Genomic DNA, 21,055 nt, shown 5'->3' with positions numbered 1-21,055 from the left:
TTAGGTACTGCTGAAATTCTAGCTGGGGGAGGTGGTGGTGCTGCTGGTGATGACTCCTTCACTGGGGAGGTGCTTGTCATGGTGCTGACACACTCGGTCTCTGGCTGGCGCAGCAGGAATGCTTCTCTCATTCCATCTCATTCCTCTCGTTTCCAGAATAGATCAACCTTTTCAATGTAGTGCATTCCTCTGGGTGCAAACGCATGGAACAGCCATGTGTAGCTATCTCCTCTCTCCCAGTAACCTGCCCTTAAAGGGCCCATATTACACTATACTATAGTCTGTTATGATGTTGTTTCCTCATCAAAAACATACCTGGAGCTGTTTTATGTTTAACACACAAACCCTGCCTATTTAGGCTGAGCTCTCTAAAACGGAAAACATTCTGTTCCACATTGTGATGTCATGTGGTGATACAGGAAGTGCGCCACTGTGTTTTAATCTCCATACACCTTCACTAGAATAATTTGGGTCATTTCTGCCCTGGAATTTCCAACCTCTACTAAACAAAAGGTAAATGGTAGCTGTTGACTTGAAAACATTTTGAGCTTTGGAGATGTAGATAAAAGGTCACTTAAACATGTGTGAATGAAACAAGACACAACGTCAAGTATGTTTTTGAGTAGGTAACAACATTATTATTAACATTAATATGGCTAAAAGAGCCAATTTTGTGAAACAAGCTAATAACATGGAACCTTTAAGAATTTCCCCCACCAATCCCCAAGAAATCAGTCTGGTTTGAACAAAACAATTTTATTTTGGTGTTACAGTTTTCACAACACATGAATGCATAGTGTTACGCTCTTTAAAATGTGGCAATGAATCCTGCTGTGACCAACAAAAAAGTGCTTAGTTAATAAACCACACTTAAAGTCACAAAATGCACTATGAAAAATCAACTTTGTGTAAAAAAGCAAAACAACCTCTAATATAAAGGTGCTGTACCTGATTTTTACAGGTTTTAGACGGTCTGTCATGGTCTGAAGTTATTCCTCGCCACTTTATGCATTTTGAGCATCCTAATTATTTACAGTGATAAGTTTAAAAGCACTTTTTACAACTTTCAGAGGCCAAAGTGGTGTTTTACCTCCAGCAGCCTAACGCTAATAACAACTAGCATGCTAACAGTGATTTCCTGATTTTCTGATTAGAAAACGCTTTATAATTATGCAGACAGTATACAGCAGACCTATTTTGACCTCTTTATTATTTATACAATATATCTTTACTGGGGCAAGACAACTTTTGCTCAAATATATGGAAAAATCAGGTACAGGCCCTTTAAGTTACCTTGTATATACTGTGAACACGATAACAAGTCTAGCATTTTTACAGTCAGTCAAAGGCACGATGGCTGTGGTTTTAGCTTTAACTCAAAAAGCACATGCATTTTAGTTTAAATAAGCCGCTAGCATGGCTAACACATGTAGAAGCTAACATAGTCCAAGCAGTCTCATTTAGCTCAATGATATATCCAGACATCATTTTGATTGATTTGTGAGTCTTTCTGCCCTTTTGGCTACACTGCAAAAAAGTACAATGACAATAAGGTAAAAAGACTTGAATTTGTAATATTAAACTTAAATTGCGTAGTTTTGATAACTTAATGACTTACTAACTTACTCTACCTATATTATTTTATATTTCTAACAAGGTTTGAAATATATTTTTTGGCTATTCTAATAAAATAAAAGACATTCTTAGTTCAATTTTTCACTTTAAGTTTTACATAATTATAATAAAAAGTAAAAAAAACCCAAAAAAACAGATGGGTCAAAATCTTTCAATTGGTCATATATCTTTGGTCTAATAGTTTAATCTACAGTTGTCAAAATACACAAAATCAGATAAATATTTAACAAAATCAAGCCATTTAACTTTTGTAGACATTTTTTTTTTTTGCAGTGTATAGCTCAATGATGAATCCAGACACCATTTTGATTGCTTGAGTCTTTCTGTCCTTGTTCTTTTGCACTTTCCCTTTCTCCTCTCGAGATCCAATTGCAGTTTAAGGCCTGCTCTTCACTGCTGTCGGCTTGTCCATAATATTTAACACGTCATCCAAAATGGAGGGCCCCAAATCCAGTTCCAGAGACAGGAGTGAACCCGTAATTTGACTGAGTGACTCCTGTGAGGAGCTTTTTTCTTTGGCAAACTCGAAATCAAAATCACACATGCGACCCTCGTCAACCCCACTGTCCCGGTCCACCCAATCTCTGTTACACTTTGGAAGCTCCTCCTTGAAGGTAAAGTCATTCCCAAAGGGTCCAAATCCGTTGCAATTCCCGTTTTCGTTGTAGATTTTGGGTTTGTAATCATCTTTAATGCTCTCGTAGCTATCGCTGCTAGCATCGCTGTTTAGACTTCCACTTGTCTTGTAGCTGCCAAAGGATGACAGCTTATCACTTCTGCTTGATTTGGTCGATTTAGCCTTAGATTTAGATTTGTGTTTTTTCTCCAACAAATCAAGCAAAACATCCGGTTTGGAAAGCATCTCTGTATTGGGCGATGAAGGCTCGCTCCCGAAGACTTCCATAGAACGCAACAGCGCATCCATTTGCAGAATCTCAACTTCGTCAACGTGATCTGGCTTAATCGGTGGACCCAATATATCTTCCAATGGCTCTGGCGGCATCGAATACACATGCGAAGATATCATTGGTAGAGAAAGCGCTTGGCAACCACCGATAGTTGGTAGAGAAATGGCGTTTTTCAGAACTGGCGATGGGGTCTCGACATATGAAGCGTCGCCGGTGCTGTTTGCTCTTGTGTATTCACCCTGGACGCCATATTGGATTTCTTTCCCAGGTAGCAGCTCGTAGTTCCCTTGGAGAAAAGATATGTCTCCGAAAGTGTCCCGCTCTCCTCCTCTTCCAATATGGATGGTGTGGCGGAAATCCCCAAGTGGAGGACTAATCATATCTGGTGACAGTATATCCCGAAGTCTGCATTTCTTGCCTTTCTTGTTGGGGGCTGGTTTAAGGTAGATGGGAGCTTTTGCAGGCATGGTTGTATTGGATAGAGATCAGATACTATGGACAGGACAATATGAAGTGTAGAATCAGCTATGACCTTTCCTCCAGGGATAAGGTTGAGTTACATTCTCAATGAAAGCCCCAGAAGTGATGGCGTCTACAAGGACATTGATCTTGAAATAGGACCTCAAGTGGCAACTGGTCTGGTCAATCGGTCAGTCCCCCTGGAAAAAAGGAAAGTGTTGGTTAGTTTTGAGATTATAGCTTAGTCATTTAGAAATCACATTCAGAAAGTGTTTTATTGTCATGGTCAGTGAGCAAAATTCACACATAAGGAGATGGCTTTGTCAATATGTTGCAATATAAAACCATGAAAAATAATACAAAAATATAAATATTACTTGGATTAAAAAATAGCCTTTGAATTACTGAACATTTTTGAAAGAACATATTTTATGCAATTTTAACTACTGTTTCCTCGTATTGATTGATCACCATTTTCGAGCCAGTGCTAATAAATTAATAAATAAATAATGTGGTTTTCATTCTTAATTTCATAAACATAAACAAAACAGATTTATATTTAGTGTCATTTAAAGGAGCACTATGTAACTTTTCCGGTAGACTGTCCACCACCTGCTTATGTCCATGGAAATGTTTTTTCTTTGTCTGTAATGTCCCACAGTATGACATTACACTTACCTATTTTGCATTTATTCAATTCCAGGCGATTTTATGTTTAAAATACCGTGACAAACATTCATTTTAATTGTGAACTATAACTTGACCTGCTTGTGCCAAGGTCAAGTCTACATGGATATAGTTAGGTACAATGCCATACTGTGGAACATTTAAGGCTTGTCCATTGAGAAAAGCAGTTCTCCACCAGAAAAGTTACATCGTGCACCTTAAAGACAAAGAATAGCTACATTTCCTCCACCAAAGTCTTCCATCTGCTCCAAACCACATGCTTTTACTGAGAGGATTGGCTGAACCACCAGCCTCCTCAGCCTCTCTATCTCCTCTTCTTTACCACCACATGTCTACATATTTCCCCTCACAAATCTTGATTACATTGTCACATATGATGCAGATGTTTTTCTTTACAAAACATGTCCTCGTTGATATATTGTTATGTACTGCAGCACTTAGCAACCAATATTTGCACTTCGGTACGATTTAGCAGACACATAAACTACTCATTCACACCAGTAAGTTGAATGACTGCAGGATTGCGATTGTTTCTAACTGTTTATGTCAATCCAGGCAACACAGGCGGAAAAGTGGGAGGGGCAAAGGGCGGGAGAGGACAAAGAGGCAGTTGTGCATGTAGATTGTATTATATTCATATGGAGTCTGCAAATATTTCTATTACTGTTGCATTTCAAAGCTTTTCAAAGATATAAAAGCAACAAACAAACAAAAAGTGAATAATTATAGTCACAGCTTGATGAAGAATAGACATAAACTGAACATCAATCAGCACTGGAACCAGAACAACTCATGGACCACACAAAAGCACAAGATATGGGCAAAAAATGTAAAATTTGTCTGTATGTATTTATATATATGTACTTAAAAGTGTAGGCTGCTGCATAAATATGTCAGTGTGTGTTACAGTGAAACTACCTTGCTAGTCCCCCAAGAAGTTACATTTAAAGGAGAAAACAGCATTTATTACTAAGGTTAAGGTACATTTGATGGTCCCCGTAGGGAAATTTTAGTCAGGAACATGGCTTAAGGACCCATCTCCAGATCTTGTCTATTAGCTAGTGTTGGTCAGGACTATCTCAGCTAGCTATTGTTCATATTCTGGGTTTATGTGGGATACCAAAGTCCCCAGGCACAAGGAGAACATGCAAACCCAGAACCCTCTCGCTGTGAGATGAGTGCTAGCTTCTGATGCGTAAAATCTTCAATTGCATATTCAGGTCCTTCAGTCCTGCAGGATTTGGAAGCTTGTCTGTTTGTGCTGCTCTAAACACGTTTGCACACGAGACCATGTGTATGTGTGTGTGTGTTAATATCCACCAGCTGTGGATCGGCTCTGAACCAGGGACTTCAGAGGGATCAGGCCTGGACCGGGCTACTGCAGAGGCATGCATCAACCATACCAGAGAGAGGAGGGAGGGAGAGAAGAGAGAGATGAACAGGGTACTGCAGAGGCATGCATCAACCATACCAGAGAGAGGAGGGAGAGTGGGAGAGAGAGGAGTGAGGGAGAGGAAGAGAGGACCAGGCTACTGCTTAAACATGCATCATACCACAAGGAAAGAGGGGAATAAATGAAGGAAAGGAGCTTAGAGGGATTGTGAAGATTAAAAGCAAGCGCATCTTAAAGCTCACAGGGACATAGAGCATTTTAGGCCAAATATTTAAAACAAAAGACTCAAAATTCCAACAATATGACCTTTAGGGTAAGTAGAGCTGTAATTTAGAACAGCTTTAGTTCTACTTTTACTCTGTCCTGTCCTGGTTTAGTTCCGAAGGCTCTTACATAAAGGTGGCTGACTGCATACGCCAGGCTGAAGTCGATAGGTTTGTTTTATTTTGTTGTTCATTTCAAAGGATGTTCCAGAGGATGATCCTAGTTTAGGACAAAGAAATAAGACAACTATTCACATAATTCTGCATTTAGTTAGCCACCGAGTTAATGTAAAGCCCACTGATTTAGTTATAGTAGTGCAAAAAAGTATAACGTGTTAGTCCGGGGTGTATACCGCCTTAAGGCCCAAACAGGCCACCAATAATATTAAAACGCAGACAACAGGAAATACAATTACAAATCAAGTCCCAGTGATTCGTATTAGATTACATTTATCAGTATTTCTTGTTTTTGTAGGCTGCTGTAAATGCGTTATATAAAGTGTGTGTCTGCCCGTGGGTGGCTTGTTAGAGGAAATCACTTCTCCCTGGTTCTTGTCTGCAGTTCTATCAGGTGACTCATCCTCTGAGCACTGTCCATGTCCTCTTATGGTGAATACGACTCTATGGCATCTCACCATAAAACCCCTTCATTTAAATTAGGTTAGCTAATTAGGTTAGCTACAGATGTGTTTTGGAAGTTGGTTTGACATAACATTATTAAATAGTGACAGGATAGTGAGCCGGAGCAGCTGTCAATTTGAATCAAACGTTTGCCATTTTTTTGTATTAATCCAATTATTTTGATTTTTATTACAGCTTAGACTTTCATATCAAATGTATACTCTGACTGTAACCATGACAGGCTGTGCATTTGTGTCTGAAGACATGAAAAACAAACTTCTCACTTTTGGTAACTTGTAAATGCAAATGCTCTAGGCCTTCTTGTTATATTAGTAACATTGGGTTAGCTATATCTTACATGTATATAGATAATTCAACCATAAAAGGCGCAGAAAACTTTACTCAAATGTTATCCAAAAGCACTGTACTTCTATTTCTAGGGGTCTTGCTCTGCTGACTTGCAATGTCCAAGATATAATTTACTTTGAAGCTCCAATTGCATTTGCAACACTAAATATGATAAAACGATTAAATATGTTACCATGCTAATTGTGTATTTTATGTCAGGTTTGATCCCTCATTTTTTCAGATAAATTTATTGCCAGCAGCATGCATGAATGTAATCCTATTTTAAATGTTTGGTCATGATTTCTTAAAGGCAATGCACCCATTTTTTTTTTTCCCATGCAAAATTCGTCTTACCCCACTACAGATATATTGTATAACCAGCTCTTGAGGTCAGAATAAGTCTGCTGCGTGCTGTCTGCATTTAATTATAAAGCGTTTTATTGTCTGATAATCAGGAAGTACACATTAGCATGCTAGTTGTTGTTAGCTTTACCCAGAAAAAATCCTCTCTGGTCTCTGAGAGTTGTGAGAAGCACCTCTAAACTCATTGTAGTGAAAGATTAGGATGCTCAGAATGCGTAAGGTAAATGAGGAATAACTTTGGACCACTTCAAACCATTTTAAACGTTTTTAAGACAGTAAAAATCAGGTGTAGCGTCTTCAAGCCTTCAATTAGACATATTACAGCAATATTACAATTCTGTTTGAATGAAAACTACTTAGCTACAGCTTCCTAATAGACTCTTATTATAACCATTACAAACAAGGTGAAGTGATTTGGGGGAGCGAGGGGGGAGGGTCACCACGGAGACAAGACTATGCCCATTTATGGACATATTTACTTTTGAATTCACTGTCAGGGCTGAGTGTCCTGTAGAACATCGTGCACAGGCGGTCCAAGAATTCAGAAAATAAAACGTTGAGTGAAAAACAGTTGAAATTCCAGAAGACCTGATCGAGGTCAGTTAAAGTAGGTTGTGTTTATGCAGAGGTACATTAGCAGGGAGCCACACAGAGAGAAGAGGATGAGGAGGAGAGGAGAGAAGGAAGAGAAGAGGGGATAGAGGTAGAAGAGGAGAGGAGGCAGAGGAGAGAAAGCGGAGGAGAGGAGACAAGGGAGAGCAAGAGGAAAGGAAGAGGAGGAGAGAGATGAGAGGAGAGCATGAAGAGGAACCACACTTGGACTGCTTCCACGTACATTAACCTCCATTTTTTATAGACTGACTGGAGGTATGTACAAGCACTGGCCACAAAGGAGAGACTGTGTGTTGTTCACCTATGGAAAAAACTGTATTGTACTGCATGTTTTTCTACCTTTTTTTGGACAAAAAAAATAAAAAAATGCAACCTTTCTGTGAGCTTGCACCTTTACAAACCTGCAGTGTTGTTTTACTGTATGTATAATTGCAATGTGAATTTGACAGATTTAAACCCCAATATGATACAATCCATTGGCAAGCATAAATCAAAAAATATAAAAAATATTCTTGAATTAAATGTAACTGAATTGACATATGTAAAATCTAATAATGCCTGCTCAAGATTTGCAAAATGGGGATAAATTAACCTAAATAAGCATTGGCAAGCAACTGTAAATGTAACTTCTTTGACTATGTGTATGTCACCTGCTTGTTTCCATGGAGATGAGTCAACATTGTCTAAAATAATTCACAGTATGACATTAAACTTTTAACTCACCTGGAGACAAGCAGGTTATTGATCAGTTTGTTTGAATACAGATGTCTGATGTCTTACCGTGGAACATTTTTGGTAAAGCAATAACATCTTCATGGAGGCAAGTAGTGTGGACTAAAAAAATAGCTATTTCCTGTCAAAAACGCTTCACTTTTGACTGTGACTTTAACATATATTTTGAGTATACCCCTCGTTCTTGGTAAGGGTGGTCCTCGTAGAATGTGCTTTCACTTTGCCGTGAGCAGATGCATGAGAGCCCATATAAACCTGTCTCCTGTCTGTATGGGGGGGGATATACAGCCGTGACACAGTGTTGATTCTGACCATGTGGACTGAATGGAAGTGAATGGACCAGTTCCGCTGCTGTTTGAGGGAGTTTGCATGCGCTCAGTAGGGCCCAGTCTCACATAGTGGTTTTGTATGTGCTCCATGTGTTTGAATGAGACTGTTTGCTCTTGTATTGACACAGTGAAAGGAAAGAGAGCTGCTGTTCTGTTTGGTGTGCAGGGATTGTAAAGTTTGGTATTGCTATTATACAAATACATGTGTTTTCCAGATGGGGTTAAACTTTAAAGGTGTACTGTGGAACTTTTGTGCTGTTCTACTGAAATCTGTAAACTACTTCAACTAAGAATGAATGTTTTTCAAAGTGTTTTCTTCAACAATAAAAAAAAAAAAACACAGTTATGAAAGAAATGCAGGATACGTGGAGTTCAATATTGTGTGTAAGATTCCACGCAAAGCAATAACATCCCCATGGAGATAAACAAATCGCAGACTCTCACTAGAAAAATTTAATAGTACAGCTTTTTACATTTAGGTGAGGGCACGAGTATCTGACTTACTTTGGTTTTAGGCAACAGAATGGGTATTTTGTTTAGGATGGTCCACTCAAAAATCCAAAAAAGAAAGTTGACATTTTAGATGAATAAAATGGTATGGTCTATCTCCATGGGGAATGTTTGGTAAACAAAATATGGTTTTAACTTTCCATGGAATCATGCAGTTGATGTGCCAACTTCAGAGAGTTACATGTGTTGCTTTGAAACTACCAAGAATCTTTTAACAGACTATAACTGTTACATATTTGGATGAACAAAAATAGCACTAACCCCGCATCTGCAATATCCCTTGATGCCTAGAAGTCTTTTGACATAGTCGATTGGGGATTTGTATTCACTACTCAAATCACGTTCAAATTTGAGTTAAATGGTAAACGGTCACATTTTTAGATACGACTTTCCATCTTCAAGTCACTCAAAACGCTTTAGATCAAGGAACAACTCACCCATTCACACACACATTCATACACCAGTGTACGCAGACACTAGGGGCGAGATGGGTTATGTGTCTTGTCCACGGACACAACAACACCATTTATCATTTATTAGCAGGATTCGAACCACCAACCGAGCTACTATCGCCCCTAGAACCTAGAATTGACTTAGAAAACTATATTCAGGAAAAGCTGTAATACTTATAGGTATAAAAATATATATATGTGTTAGTATTCTCTCTCTCTCCTCTTTCTCCTTACTGTGTTCCTCGATATTTCATGACCTTGGGGTGAATCTGACCGCACTGCAAAATCAAACTTATAAACCATAACGAATGAACCAGAAATCACAGCCCAAACCCTGTTCTCCCTCTACAGACCACAAAGATATATGCCCAAAACATGTTACGTCTTCCATATGGGCACACAGAGGTCACGGCTTAGCTTCCAATCTAACTTACACAACTATTGATTATTGGATAAGCTTCATGGAACATCCGTCTGGCTTGAAGTCCCCAATGGCTTCAAAAATCCCAGCTATGCATTTAAACCAGATGATAGCTCAAATCTAAACCATGGAATACTCTAGGGGGAAAATTGACAAACCACAAGAGGCTAATGTAATGTGTTAACGTTCAAAATGAAATCTTATATAATCATGTTTAGCTTTCAGATACGGTGGAATTTTGTGGGATTTTCTACGTTTTTTGCGGTTTGAGGAAGAAAAATAATGTTACGATATTAAATTCTACTTTTACGGTAATGTTTTGAAAAGGAAAAGTGCGTGGATCAAGATTAAGGTACACAATGGGATATAGAGCAACACTGGAAAGCTGTAAGTATGACAAAAATCAACATTATATCCTTTGAAACCTGCAGAACATGTGGAATAGAGCCCAGGAAAATCTTACTACGCTGGAGGAAAAATGTACAAAACAAGGTTCAGTGTTTTGAAATATGTGTTATGTAAGAAAAGGCCATTTTCCCATGTATTTCAGCAAAGTTTGTCTTACCCCAGTACAGATATGTTGTATAAGCCGCTCTTGAGGTCAAAATAAGTCCACTGTGTGTTGCCTGCCTGTATTTAATAAGTGTGTTACTTATGATCAGGATGTGCGCTGTTTGCATACTAGAGGTTAGCTTTGCCGTCATGACAAAATAACACAATTTAGATGGAGACATTTCTCTGTTAATTAAGAGGTTGGTGTTTAGATTCATTTCACCCATTTTTATGCACCAATATGCATTATGTATAAACAAAATGAAGTTAAAGTTAAAGCCTTTAGAGCACTTTTTTTCTTAGGTTTTTGGTTTGATTCCTGCTTTTATTAGAATTTTAAATGACCTTTAAATGTTCTTGGGCACACTTTAACATCACATTGAGTTAAAAAAATACTGTATATTTTAAAAACACTGCATAAGTTACAAAATAGATTTTTCAACAACTTTAGTTTCATACACTACAAGCATTCCAACTTCTGACTTTGCCATTGTGTCCTTGGGCAACGTACTTCACCCGCATTCTTATCGGAATTAAAATGATCTCAAACTATAAAAAGCTTGAATTAGTAAAACCTAAAATAGGATCCAAAATGGCCGTTGCGCTTGTTGAAATAGTTTGGCTCTCAACAGTGGGACATCTGCGCTTCCTACACAAGGTCAAAACTCGCCCACTTTGACAGTCAAAGTCTAAACACACAGTACACTGGAACTTTCCTGTAATAAAGAAACATGACAGGAATCCACTGTTATATTTATGAATACAAGGGGTTTGAATTGTGCAATATCATCTTTTTATGTATCTTTTTATACAGCGCTTTTCCACCTTCAAGGTAGCTAAGGCGCTTTACATCAAGGAACCACTCAACCATTCACAAACACACACACATTCATACAGCAGTGTACACAGACGTATGTGTCTTGCCCAAGGACACAACAACAGCATTCATCTGTAGGAGCTGGAATCACACCGCCAACCTGTGGCTCTGACCGCTCTCCCAATGATGTTTATGTCGAGAGCGAAAATGGAACCACAAACCTTTGGATCAATGGGCAAATGCTCTACATAATCTGATTTCTTTCTGCTTATTCACACCTGTGCAGGTTTTGACAAGGAAAACATATCTAAAAAGGGTGAAAAAATGAGAAGTTAATTTAAAACCCATCCTTTGTCTTCCAATGGTTGCCCTACAGATCAATTGATTAACTAACACATGTCACCAGATGTTTTTATAATCAAATTTCTCTTAGATATTGGGTTATCAGATTATTCTAGTTATCTGATTTCTACTGTCCAGGCAAATGTACCCAGTTGCAAAGCGGTTGTGTGTTACGCTATATTTAAGCTAATGAATCCTCTAAGGTTACCCATCCCGGGCTCAGAAGTCATATTTAGCATAGACGATTTTAACTCTCAATTAATCTAACCTAATAAAAGAAAGCCTGGATTAAAACATGCAAAGTCAATCCCCTGTGAAGTTTACAAAGCTTAAACTGCAACAGAAGTTAATAACATCAATTATAATAGCCTATAATTGCATGACCTGAAAAGCTATACCCCGCTGCCCCGCTAACCCACTGAATCTACTTGAGCCAGTATTAGAATGAACAGGTGCATTGTGGGATATGTCGTCGTGCCACTTTTGGAGAGGGTCCAGAAATGATTGCAGCACGTGTTGTTTAGGCCCTGTCTATCTGCAGACTGGGTTGTGTTTCAGCCCAGGGGAAGTGAGGGATTGGGTAGCGTCTTATTTTAAGAGCGTCTGAGTGAGAAGCCAGTGGAGATGTGGGGGACACTGTAAACCTGACCACAGCTGCTTTCTGCCGCTGTCATGTTTACTGACATGTAAAACGTGCAGGAAATATCAAGACTGAAAGAGATCAACAAACCATAGTCAGCTCTTTTGCCCTTATATAGTAGGTTTATCAGATATTTTTGCACAGATTTGGTGAATAATTATGCCCGAAGACAATAATTCTCTGGAATGTATTGTTGTTTTTTAATAATAATTTTAAGTTACTTATTTTAAAATATAAACCTTAAAAGGCCCATATTATGCTATTTTCCTCATCAAAAACATACTCTTAGTTTTGTTTTGTTTCTTTCACACACAAATCTTCAGAACACACAAAGCAAACAGAAAACACTCTGTTCCATCTTGTGATGTCATGTGATAATACAGGAAGTGCTCCACTGTGTTTTTAAACTCCATATCATTTTTCATAATTTCAGCCCTGGAATTTCCAGTCTCCCCAAAACAAAAGGTAAAAGGAGCTGTTAAACTGAAAACTACTGGTTTATGATATCACAAGGCAGAACAGAGTATTATGAATCTGTCACATCTCCAAAGCTCATAATAAAGGATTACTTGCAAAACTTATAACATGCAAAACTCCAGGTATGTTTTTGAGGTAATAACACGGCTAAAATCTCAAAAATCAATTTTGCCCCAAAAACCTGTAATCTAGATCAACAGACAGAGAGACATAGACCTAAGACAGACAGAAGACTTCATTCAGCCCTAAACAGTACAATAGTCAATAAAAGGTGTTAGTAGCTTAGTAAATAAAGAAATGTTTAGAACAACATGGACCAAAATACAACTGGAATGTTCTCCAGTATGGCATTAAACATATCTCCTTGGAGAAAAGCATGTGACGCCACCAGGGCAAGTAACAGGTCAGATGCATTTTTCAATGTATTTTTAAGCAATGAATAAATGGATAAATGCAAGTTAGATAAGTTTAATGTGAAGCATTCCAGGCAAAGAAATAACATCTAAAACATCTTGTAAATTTTGTAGAAATGTGAATGTTCTAAAAAGAATATGATTTCTCTCTAAAACTGCCCATCATATTTATTTTTTTATTACACTGTAAAACATACATCCTTACTCTGAGCGGGCTTGCATCTTCTCCTGCTGGTTTCCATTGAAATGTTGTTCCTTCCACAGTATGACGTAAAACTTATCTGTCTCTGTGGAGAATGTCCCGAAGTATGGTTTTAATTTTCTATTTCCAAGGAATCACACAGGTGACCGACAGAAAGTGACATATTGCTTTAAGGATTCAATTTGCAGTTCAACATTCTAAACTGTCCAACATTTGACATCCAGTTTTCCTTTGCATTCCCATGAATAACCTTAAAAACACTGAAGTCTCTTCTACATACTTCACTGTGTCATGGGTCAGGCTCTGCTCTGAATGCCGCTCGAGCCGCTTTTAGCCACGAGAGCCAAAGTGTTAGCGCTGATAAATGTAGCGCCGCTATCTAGCAATTAAAGTCTGATCCATCTGAGTATTTCTGGGCTGCCTCCTCTGTCACGTGCAAGCGAAGTGGGTCAGAGCGATCTTAAACTTACAGTAGTCTAAACAAAGGGAGCAGAGGGAAGATGCATGAGCTATAGTGTACAGAGAAATGTAAGCGCCAGCAGCTGCTCTGTATGACCGCAGCATGACTTCCACTGCTCTGGTGAAAATAGAAAGCACTAAATATTCGTCTCGCGTGATGGAATTACTGTGCTATGTGGCAAATGCATAGGTCCAATGCCTCCCCATAGGAACTGTATAAGCGTTTCAAATATGCAATGGCCTGGCTATGTAAGGCTTGGACATGTTTTTGAGAACAGAATGGGAAATAATCATTGCATTTGAAATACTGGCAAAAGAATGTTGACACAAAATGTATTAAAGCCATAGTATTTAACTTTTTTGCTAAAATAAAAGCATATTTTTTTCATTATGAATGTGTTTGTTGTATTGAACATAGAAAAACATGTACCCTTACTCTGAGAAGGCTTGCATCTCCACAAACCTGACTCTTATTTGGTCTGGAGGAGGGGCTCTTCCTGCTTGTTTCCATTGAAATGTTGACATAAAACATATCTATATCCATGGGAAATATTCCAAAGTATGGTTTCAACTTTCTATTTCCATGTTATTGACTTTACATCTTCAGAATGTTGCATACTATCACTTTAAAGTTAGGAAGTTCAAAGACTTTTTGCTAAAACAGTTTTATTTCGACAGTATATAACAAACCTTGTGCTGCATTGTTTTCCATGTTGTTTTTCAGTTTTTTTCTATCTTATAAGGAACACTGTGTAACATGAGGATGTTATTGCTTTGCTTAGAATGTTCCGTAGTATGGGATTCAATTTATATAAAACCATGGAGACAAGCAGGTGACATCACTAGTTGAAGTTACAGGTAAGAACTGTGGAGATTCAAGCCCGCTCGCAATAAGAATGCATCTTTTTATGGCATTTCTGAGCAGTAAAAACACTTATAATGGAATAAAACCATAGATAGGTTGAACACTATACTGTGGAACATTCCTGGTATCATAATGTCTCCATGGGGACTAGCCGTAGGAGAAAAGTTACAAATAGCACATTTAAATTAAGCAAAATATTCAACGTATCACAGGTTACTTAGACTGGCCAAGTGTTACCAAACTAGTCTCATAAACTCTACCATATGTGTTTCACGTTTAACCCACTTATAAGCTTACTGTGGTCGCCTGAGTAGGACTTTTAACATCTCTATGGAGCCTAGCTGGAGCTGGACCCCTACCAGAAAGGTTGTAAGTGCACCTTTAAGTTTAGCAAGTTTAGCATTCAACATACATACCTCAGTATTTAAATATTGACTAAACTAAACTACTTTTCATTTGACCAACTGTTTCCAAACTATTCCAGTAAAATCTTACGTGCTCCATGTGCAACTCATCTATAGACTCCTGTGGTTACACTGAGAAACAACCAAATCTCTGTCAAAACCAGTCAAAATGTAGTCACGTCACATATTTCAACCCACAATGTTATGGTACAGACCGCCTCATGTTGCAAGTGCATCGGGCCATATGTGATAGCTGTTTGTGCAAATTATGAACGTTATAGAGAGAGAAAAAGATACATTTGAGAACTAGAAAACAAAAAAAACATATTTAAACTCCTAAATAAAAGCTTTGATTTGTCTTTCTCTTTTGAGGTCAAAATATATCCACTGTGTGCTGCCTGCATCTAATTAGGCCGCATTTTAGTGTCTAATAATCAGGAAGTGTGTTAGCATGCAAAGGCAAAACTTTGCTCTAATCTCTGAGAATGAAAAGTGCTCAGAAAGTCATTGTGGTGATTAACTGGGACACTTGGTATGTTTAAGGTATAAGTGAGGAATAACTTCAAAATGTGTTTTTAAGACTGTAAAATCAGGCACAGCACCTTTAAACATCCCTATGAAAGCCATTTTCATAAAGAAGTAAAGGTTTTGATCATTTTAAATCTGAACAAAAAGGCATTATTTTTCAAGAGAACAAAAATTAACAGAATAAAATGTTTTCCAAAGCAGTCAGCTCAGTACTAGCCTACAAACCTATACAAATCTATTGTCAGTCGACTTTCTAATTTAAGTGGTCCGAGCGTTTCAAAATAAAGCCACACCACTTCCTTCCTTTGACCATAAACTTTGTTCTCACCACAACAATCAGTTTCAAGCCATATGCTATGAGAATGTGTCTTTTCCAATGGTAAAGTTGAATTCACATATAAAAGAAGTTGGCTGGAGACTGAAAACCAGACAGCAGCATTTCAAGTAATGATAATCTATAATTTAGTGCAATTAACTGAATCATGTAATGAGCAAAACACGAGATGAGGCAGTATATATTTAGACCGAGCTGCTCCTAACGTAATAACTCATCTGTTATTTGAAGACTTGGATCCTTAAAGAGGAGATATTACACCCTGATGTATTTGCTGAAAACAACATATTAGCATGTTTAATAAGTTTCATTTTCATTTTTGACACTCTGAGCTCCCTCTCCCTTTGCTCTCCAGACTAAGCCAAGTGTTTGATGATAGCACAATGACTATGAGCATCCCACTAATGAAACGACTGCACATCACGTCAGGTTTGTGAAGTTGCAGTGTATTGTTTTGTATGCCCCTGTTGTGTGTTCATTAAAAGATGTAATGTGGGAATAATATTATAACCTGTTATAAAACTCCAAAAAGTTGATCGTTACATATATACAGTCAAAATATTCAAATAACTGACAAAACTAGCATAGTATAGCTTGTCATATATTCCAAAACATACACTGAATAACATGATTATAAGTATCTAGAATCCTCCTAAAAATCCACTTGAGTCATGGATGGGAGCAGGTTTCTAGATCTTTTGGTGCAGCCCTGGCCTTGACTGTCCCGAAATAGCCCAAAGACCCTCTCTTTTGAGGTTGTTATAAAAAGCTAGTGCACATACCACACAAGCTAATGGTCGCCTGCGCGCAGCCCAAGCTGTTTGTTACATAAAGAGCCTCAATTAGAGGGACAAAACCATGCATTTGGGGCATTGTGGCCAGAGCAGAACTACAGGGAACTGCAGGGTGGAGTCTGTAGTCATGTCTTTTCTCCTCTGGCTGCCCTCTGTACCACCCAAATTCATGGCCAGCTGTGTAAGAAGCATTTTAAAGAAGCACTGTGTAACTTTTTGGCTAGCTTGTTTTCATGGAGGTGCTATTGCTTTGTTTGGAATGTTTTGCAGTTTGGCATTAACCTGAGCAGAACTACAGGTAACTGCAAGATGGAGTCTTCATCATGTCTTTTCTGCTCTGGCTGCCCTCCATACCACCAAAATGCATGGTCAGCTGTGCAAAAAGAGTTTTAAAGGAGCACTGTGTAACTTTTTACCAGCTTATTTCCATGGAGATGCTATTGTTTTGTGGATTTTTATTTATTTATTTATTTATCAAAGGTATTTATGTTGAGTGGGTTTGCCTACATCTACAGATCTGACATGTAACTTGGCCTGGTTGTGTCACCTGCTTGTCGCCTTGAACATGTACCTTTTTGGTGACTGATTTTGCCTGAAATGTTCCATGTCATAACATTAAAGTTACCTAGTTGCTTTTATTCAATTACAGGTGTTTTGTTATTGCGAAATACCTTCAGACACATGCATTCTTTCTGTGAGCGGGCTTGTCTCTCTTTAGATCTGACCTATAATTTGTGGCGTCAGCAATTTGTTTCTATGGAAGAGTTTAAAGCCAGACTGTGGAACATTATAGAAACAGCAATAACTTCTTTATGGAGACAAGCAGTGAGCAGATCTCCCACATAGACCATTTTGTGTGAATTAAACGAGCGCAATGTTTTTGATAGGAGACAATAGCGTAAGAAAGCTGCCGTTTATAAAAAAAAAAAAAAAAAGTACATGAGTATAATCTGTCTCCAAAATGGTGCTTCCACTTACTGACGATAGCCGCGTTTAGTTTTAGCTTTCATGTTGTCAGAAGCACGCAGCCAGGCCAAAAAAAAGTAGAGTCATCAAGGATATCAGATGTCTGCTCACTCTGAAGGCTCCAAACTGCACATGTGAGACTGATGTTTCACGCACACTTCAACACTTTAAAATGCTTTACACTACAAAACAGTTCTGATCAGCGGAGCGGCTTAAATCTGACAAAAAGACACAGAGCTATCATTAAACTAATTGGCGCAGGGACAATCAGCGTCGTTAAAATTCCATTGCTTCACGCTATAGAACAACAGAACAAGTCTTTAGAGCACTCGTCAGAAAAAGTTAACTAAAATATGAGCATAGTAATCAAAAATTAGGACATATTTATGAGTTTCAGCTTCCTGTTTACAGACTACATTTTGCGCAGTTTTCACCATTCAAAATACCAAAAATTTTGTTTTGTAATTGCTATGGCAACAGTGCTAATGTTTCATCACTTCGAAACCCATGGACAAGTTGGTGCAGAGAAGGAATCGAGCGTAGCATTTTATGAGCTCAACAACAACAGAAACTAAAATAAATGGCTTTTTTTCTTGTTATTCTTGTTTCTTCTACAAAATCCAAGTATTCGATTAGTAATTTTGTTTTACATTTGACTTTTTGGCTAATGTTGGTCGCGCATTGTCTCCTTATTCTCAATCCTTTTGCATGTATTTTTGGAATCACGGTGCATTTCTACATAATTGTTAATTTAATCATATAATATCAAGCTTTCAAATATTTTGTTTGAGCTATATACAGCTAAATATGACAACATTACATATGCAAATGACACTATCCACTTACATGTTTCACTCAGACTGGAGGGAGGTTTCATCAGCAGGTTGGGTTCTGGTTAAATGTAGAGTCACTTGTACTCCTCACATACTATGACACATCTTCAAGACATTCTGGCTAAAATTAGTTCGCTTTTATGGAAGGAAGAAGCTAGCAACAAACCCGCTAATTTAAACTACACTGACAGAACGATACAAGCATGCCCTCCTCACATGTCCTTAAATGCAAATAAACTGTAGAGATAAGATGAAGTTATTTTGATCCTATTTTATGCTTGTCCAACCTTTGTACAATCGAAATTGGGACTTAATCACAAACTAAACCTGGAATAGACTAGGATTAAACCAGCAGGACCAAACCAAATCCACATTCGAGCAAACCAAGACCGAACCCGTGCAGGTAATGCAACTTTAGACCTGGTTTAGTCCTGATTTAGATTTAGTTTTGCCCTAGTTTAGTTCTGGTTTTGATATGGTTTAGTCCGGATTTAGACTTGTTTTAAAGCCAATTTAGACCTTGATTAGTCCTTAGTCCGTTCACATAACAACTTTACAACATTAAAATGGAAAGTGCTTGAAAGAAAGTAATGTCTATACAATATGAATGCACGTTTTTAGTTATGCATTGACTAAAATGTACCATATCCAAGTGTTGTATACTGTGCTATTGCATCAAATATTCCCTTATTTATGTGTTGTTTTTCTAGGAATCTTAAATCCCCAGTATGTGATTCATATATATTTATAACTTACACTCTACCAGTCTGTTGCCACAAAGCTTTTTTTACCATCCCTCTATTGGTATTCCTGTCTGCTCTGACATTTCTCACTGCAGAGAGCATTTCAGTCCAAGAATGAGACACTTCTATGAGACCAGACAAGCCAGCGACAACCTGCTTTTACCACACCAACAACTGCTTTGAAACCTCTATCTTCAGATGTGTCATTATGTCCTTCCTCCTTTGCACATTTCCAGTTAAAAATGACAAATATTTCACTCCTACTCATCAACTGACCCAGCTATCCAGTCACAATGCGCCACAGCACAACCGTATCTTTTGTACAGCCATTTCTGTCTATTGCGTTGCACTGTTATCCAAGTACATTTTTCCCTATCAATACTCAAATTTTTGTCTTAAACTGTATAATGAACCTCAGTGCACCATAATAAAAACACATCTCTTGTATGGCCAATTCCAGTGTTGCTAGTCCAATAAACTTTAATGATCATTATTCATACACAAAATGGCATATGTGGAATCTGTCACCTTGAAATACCCCGTTATCTACGCAATATACACAATTCTACCTTATAATTAATCGATACACTTCAATGTAGTCTTGCAATATTTTTTTCTCCATCAAAATTCAAAATATATTCTTAAAAGGTCCAAAATAATACATCTAAATCCCAGCTACTCCAGTCTGATTCTGCATACTTACCATACAAATTACCCATTGCCAATCCTGCAGGCATCCTAGCAACAATTACCCCTTGCAAAATTCCCCCTACACCCTTTAAAATGTCTAAAATCTTACCCCTAAACCACATTTTTTCCATTTCATTTCAACATTCTGAACCCTTCCATACAATTAATCTACATTGCCAATTCCACAGTCAGCCTAGCAACCATTATTCCTTGCAAAATTCCACCCACACTCTTTAAAATGTGTAAAATCTTACCTCCAAACACGTGCTATCCCAGTGTTGCAGTAGCAGCAGTAGTCTGGTGGTTCTCTCCTGGTGTGTGAATGCTTCTCTGTGTTGACACGGCTTCTTGGGTGCGTCTGCCGGACAGCTGTTTTAGAATGAGCTCCTCTTTCCTCTCCTCCTCTCCTCCTCCTCCTTCTATCCGCAGTCTCCTCCCTCCTTTCCTTGCTTCCTAGATCCGGCCCCCTCTGTTTTCTCTCTCTCTCCGCTAAAACTGCCTTTCTGTAGCACCTGTGAATGCCTGTCTTTTGCTTACACACATTTTTTAAAGCTTTGGTTTTGTTCAGAGTTTCGCAAAATGTGGTTCTCATTTATACTTTTAGTTTAATCCTGGTTTAGTCCGGTGTTAGACCTGTTTTAGATCCAATTTAAATCTGTTTTAGTCCTGGTTTAGACCCAGTATAGATCTGGTTTAGTCCTGGTTTAGTCCTGGCATAGACCTGGTTTAGACCTGGTAGACCTGTAGGTACACCATGTTGCTGATTTAGACATGTTTTAGTCCTGGTTTAGACCTGGCTTTGGCCTATTTCAGTCCTGATTTAGACCTGGTTTACTGTACTCAACATTTGCCCATCACATCAAGACTTGGACTAAACCAAGGCTAGAACAGGACTAAACCAAATCTACATCTGGACTGAATCAAAAGTGTGAGCATGATCTATTTTGGTTGTGATTTAGACCTAGTTAAGACCTGGTTTAGACCTGATTTAGACTTGGTTTATACAGGAAGTAGTCCTGGTTTGGATCTAATTAAGATCTGGTTGGGACCTGATTTAATCTCACATGGTTTAGACCTGGTCCAGTCCTGGTTTTGTTCTGGTTTAGACCTAATTAAGGCCTAGTTGGGACCTTATTTAATCTCGGTTTAGTCCTGGTTTAGTCTTGTTTTACTTCAGTTTTAATTCTGGTGTTCATCGTTTGCACACACGCACGCACGCACGCGCACGCGCACACACACACACACACACACACACACACACAC

At 38.2% G+C, this 21,055-nt stretch overlaps 1 protein-coding gene across 1 annotated transcript; it reads right to left on the bottom strand.

Moving 5' to 3' along the window:
- Positions 1-742: 742 nt before the first annotated feature.
- On the bottom strand, positions 743-20,209 carry cdc42ep3 (CDC42 effector protein (Rho GTPase binding) 3). Its single transcript, XM_033980245.2, has 2 exons — positions 20,047-20,209; positions 743-3,202 (listed from the first exon to the last, which is right to left on the bottom strand). Exon 2 carries the CDS (start codon positions 3,008-3,010, stop codon positions 2,012-2,014), a length of 999 nt encoding a protein of 332 aa, XP_033836136.1. The 5' UTR covers positions 3,011-3,202; positions 20,047-20,209; the 3' UTR covers positions 743-2,011.
- Positions 20,210-21,055: the final 846 nt, after the last annotated feature.

The sequence above is a fragment of the Periophthalmus magnuspinnatus genome, chromosome 15, assembly GCF_009829125.3.
Source record: "Periophthalmus magnuspinnatus isolate fPerMag1 chromosome 15, fPerMag1.2.pri, whole genome shotgun sequence".
NCBI classification, from domain to species: Eukaryota; Metazoa; Chordata; class Actinopteri; order Gobiiformes; family Gobiidae; genus Periophthalmus; species Periophthalmus magnuspinnatus.
This window is presented reverse-complemented; position numbering and strand designations above follow the sequence as displayed.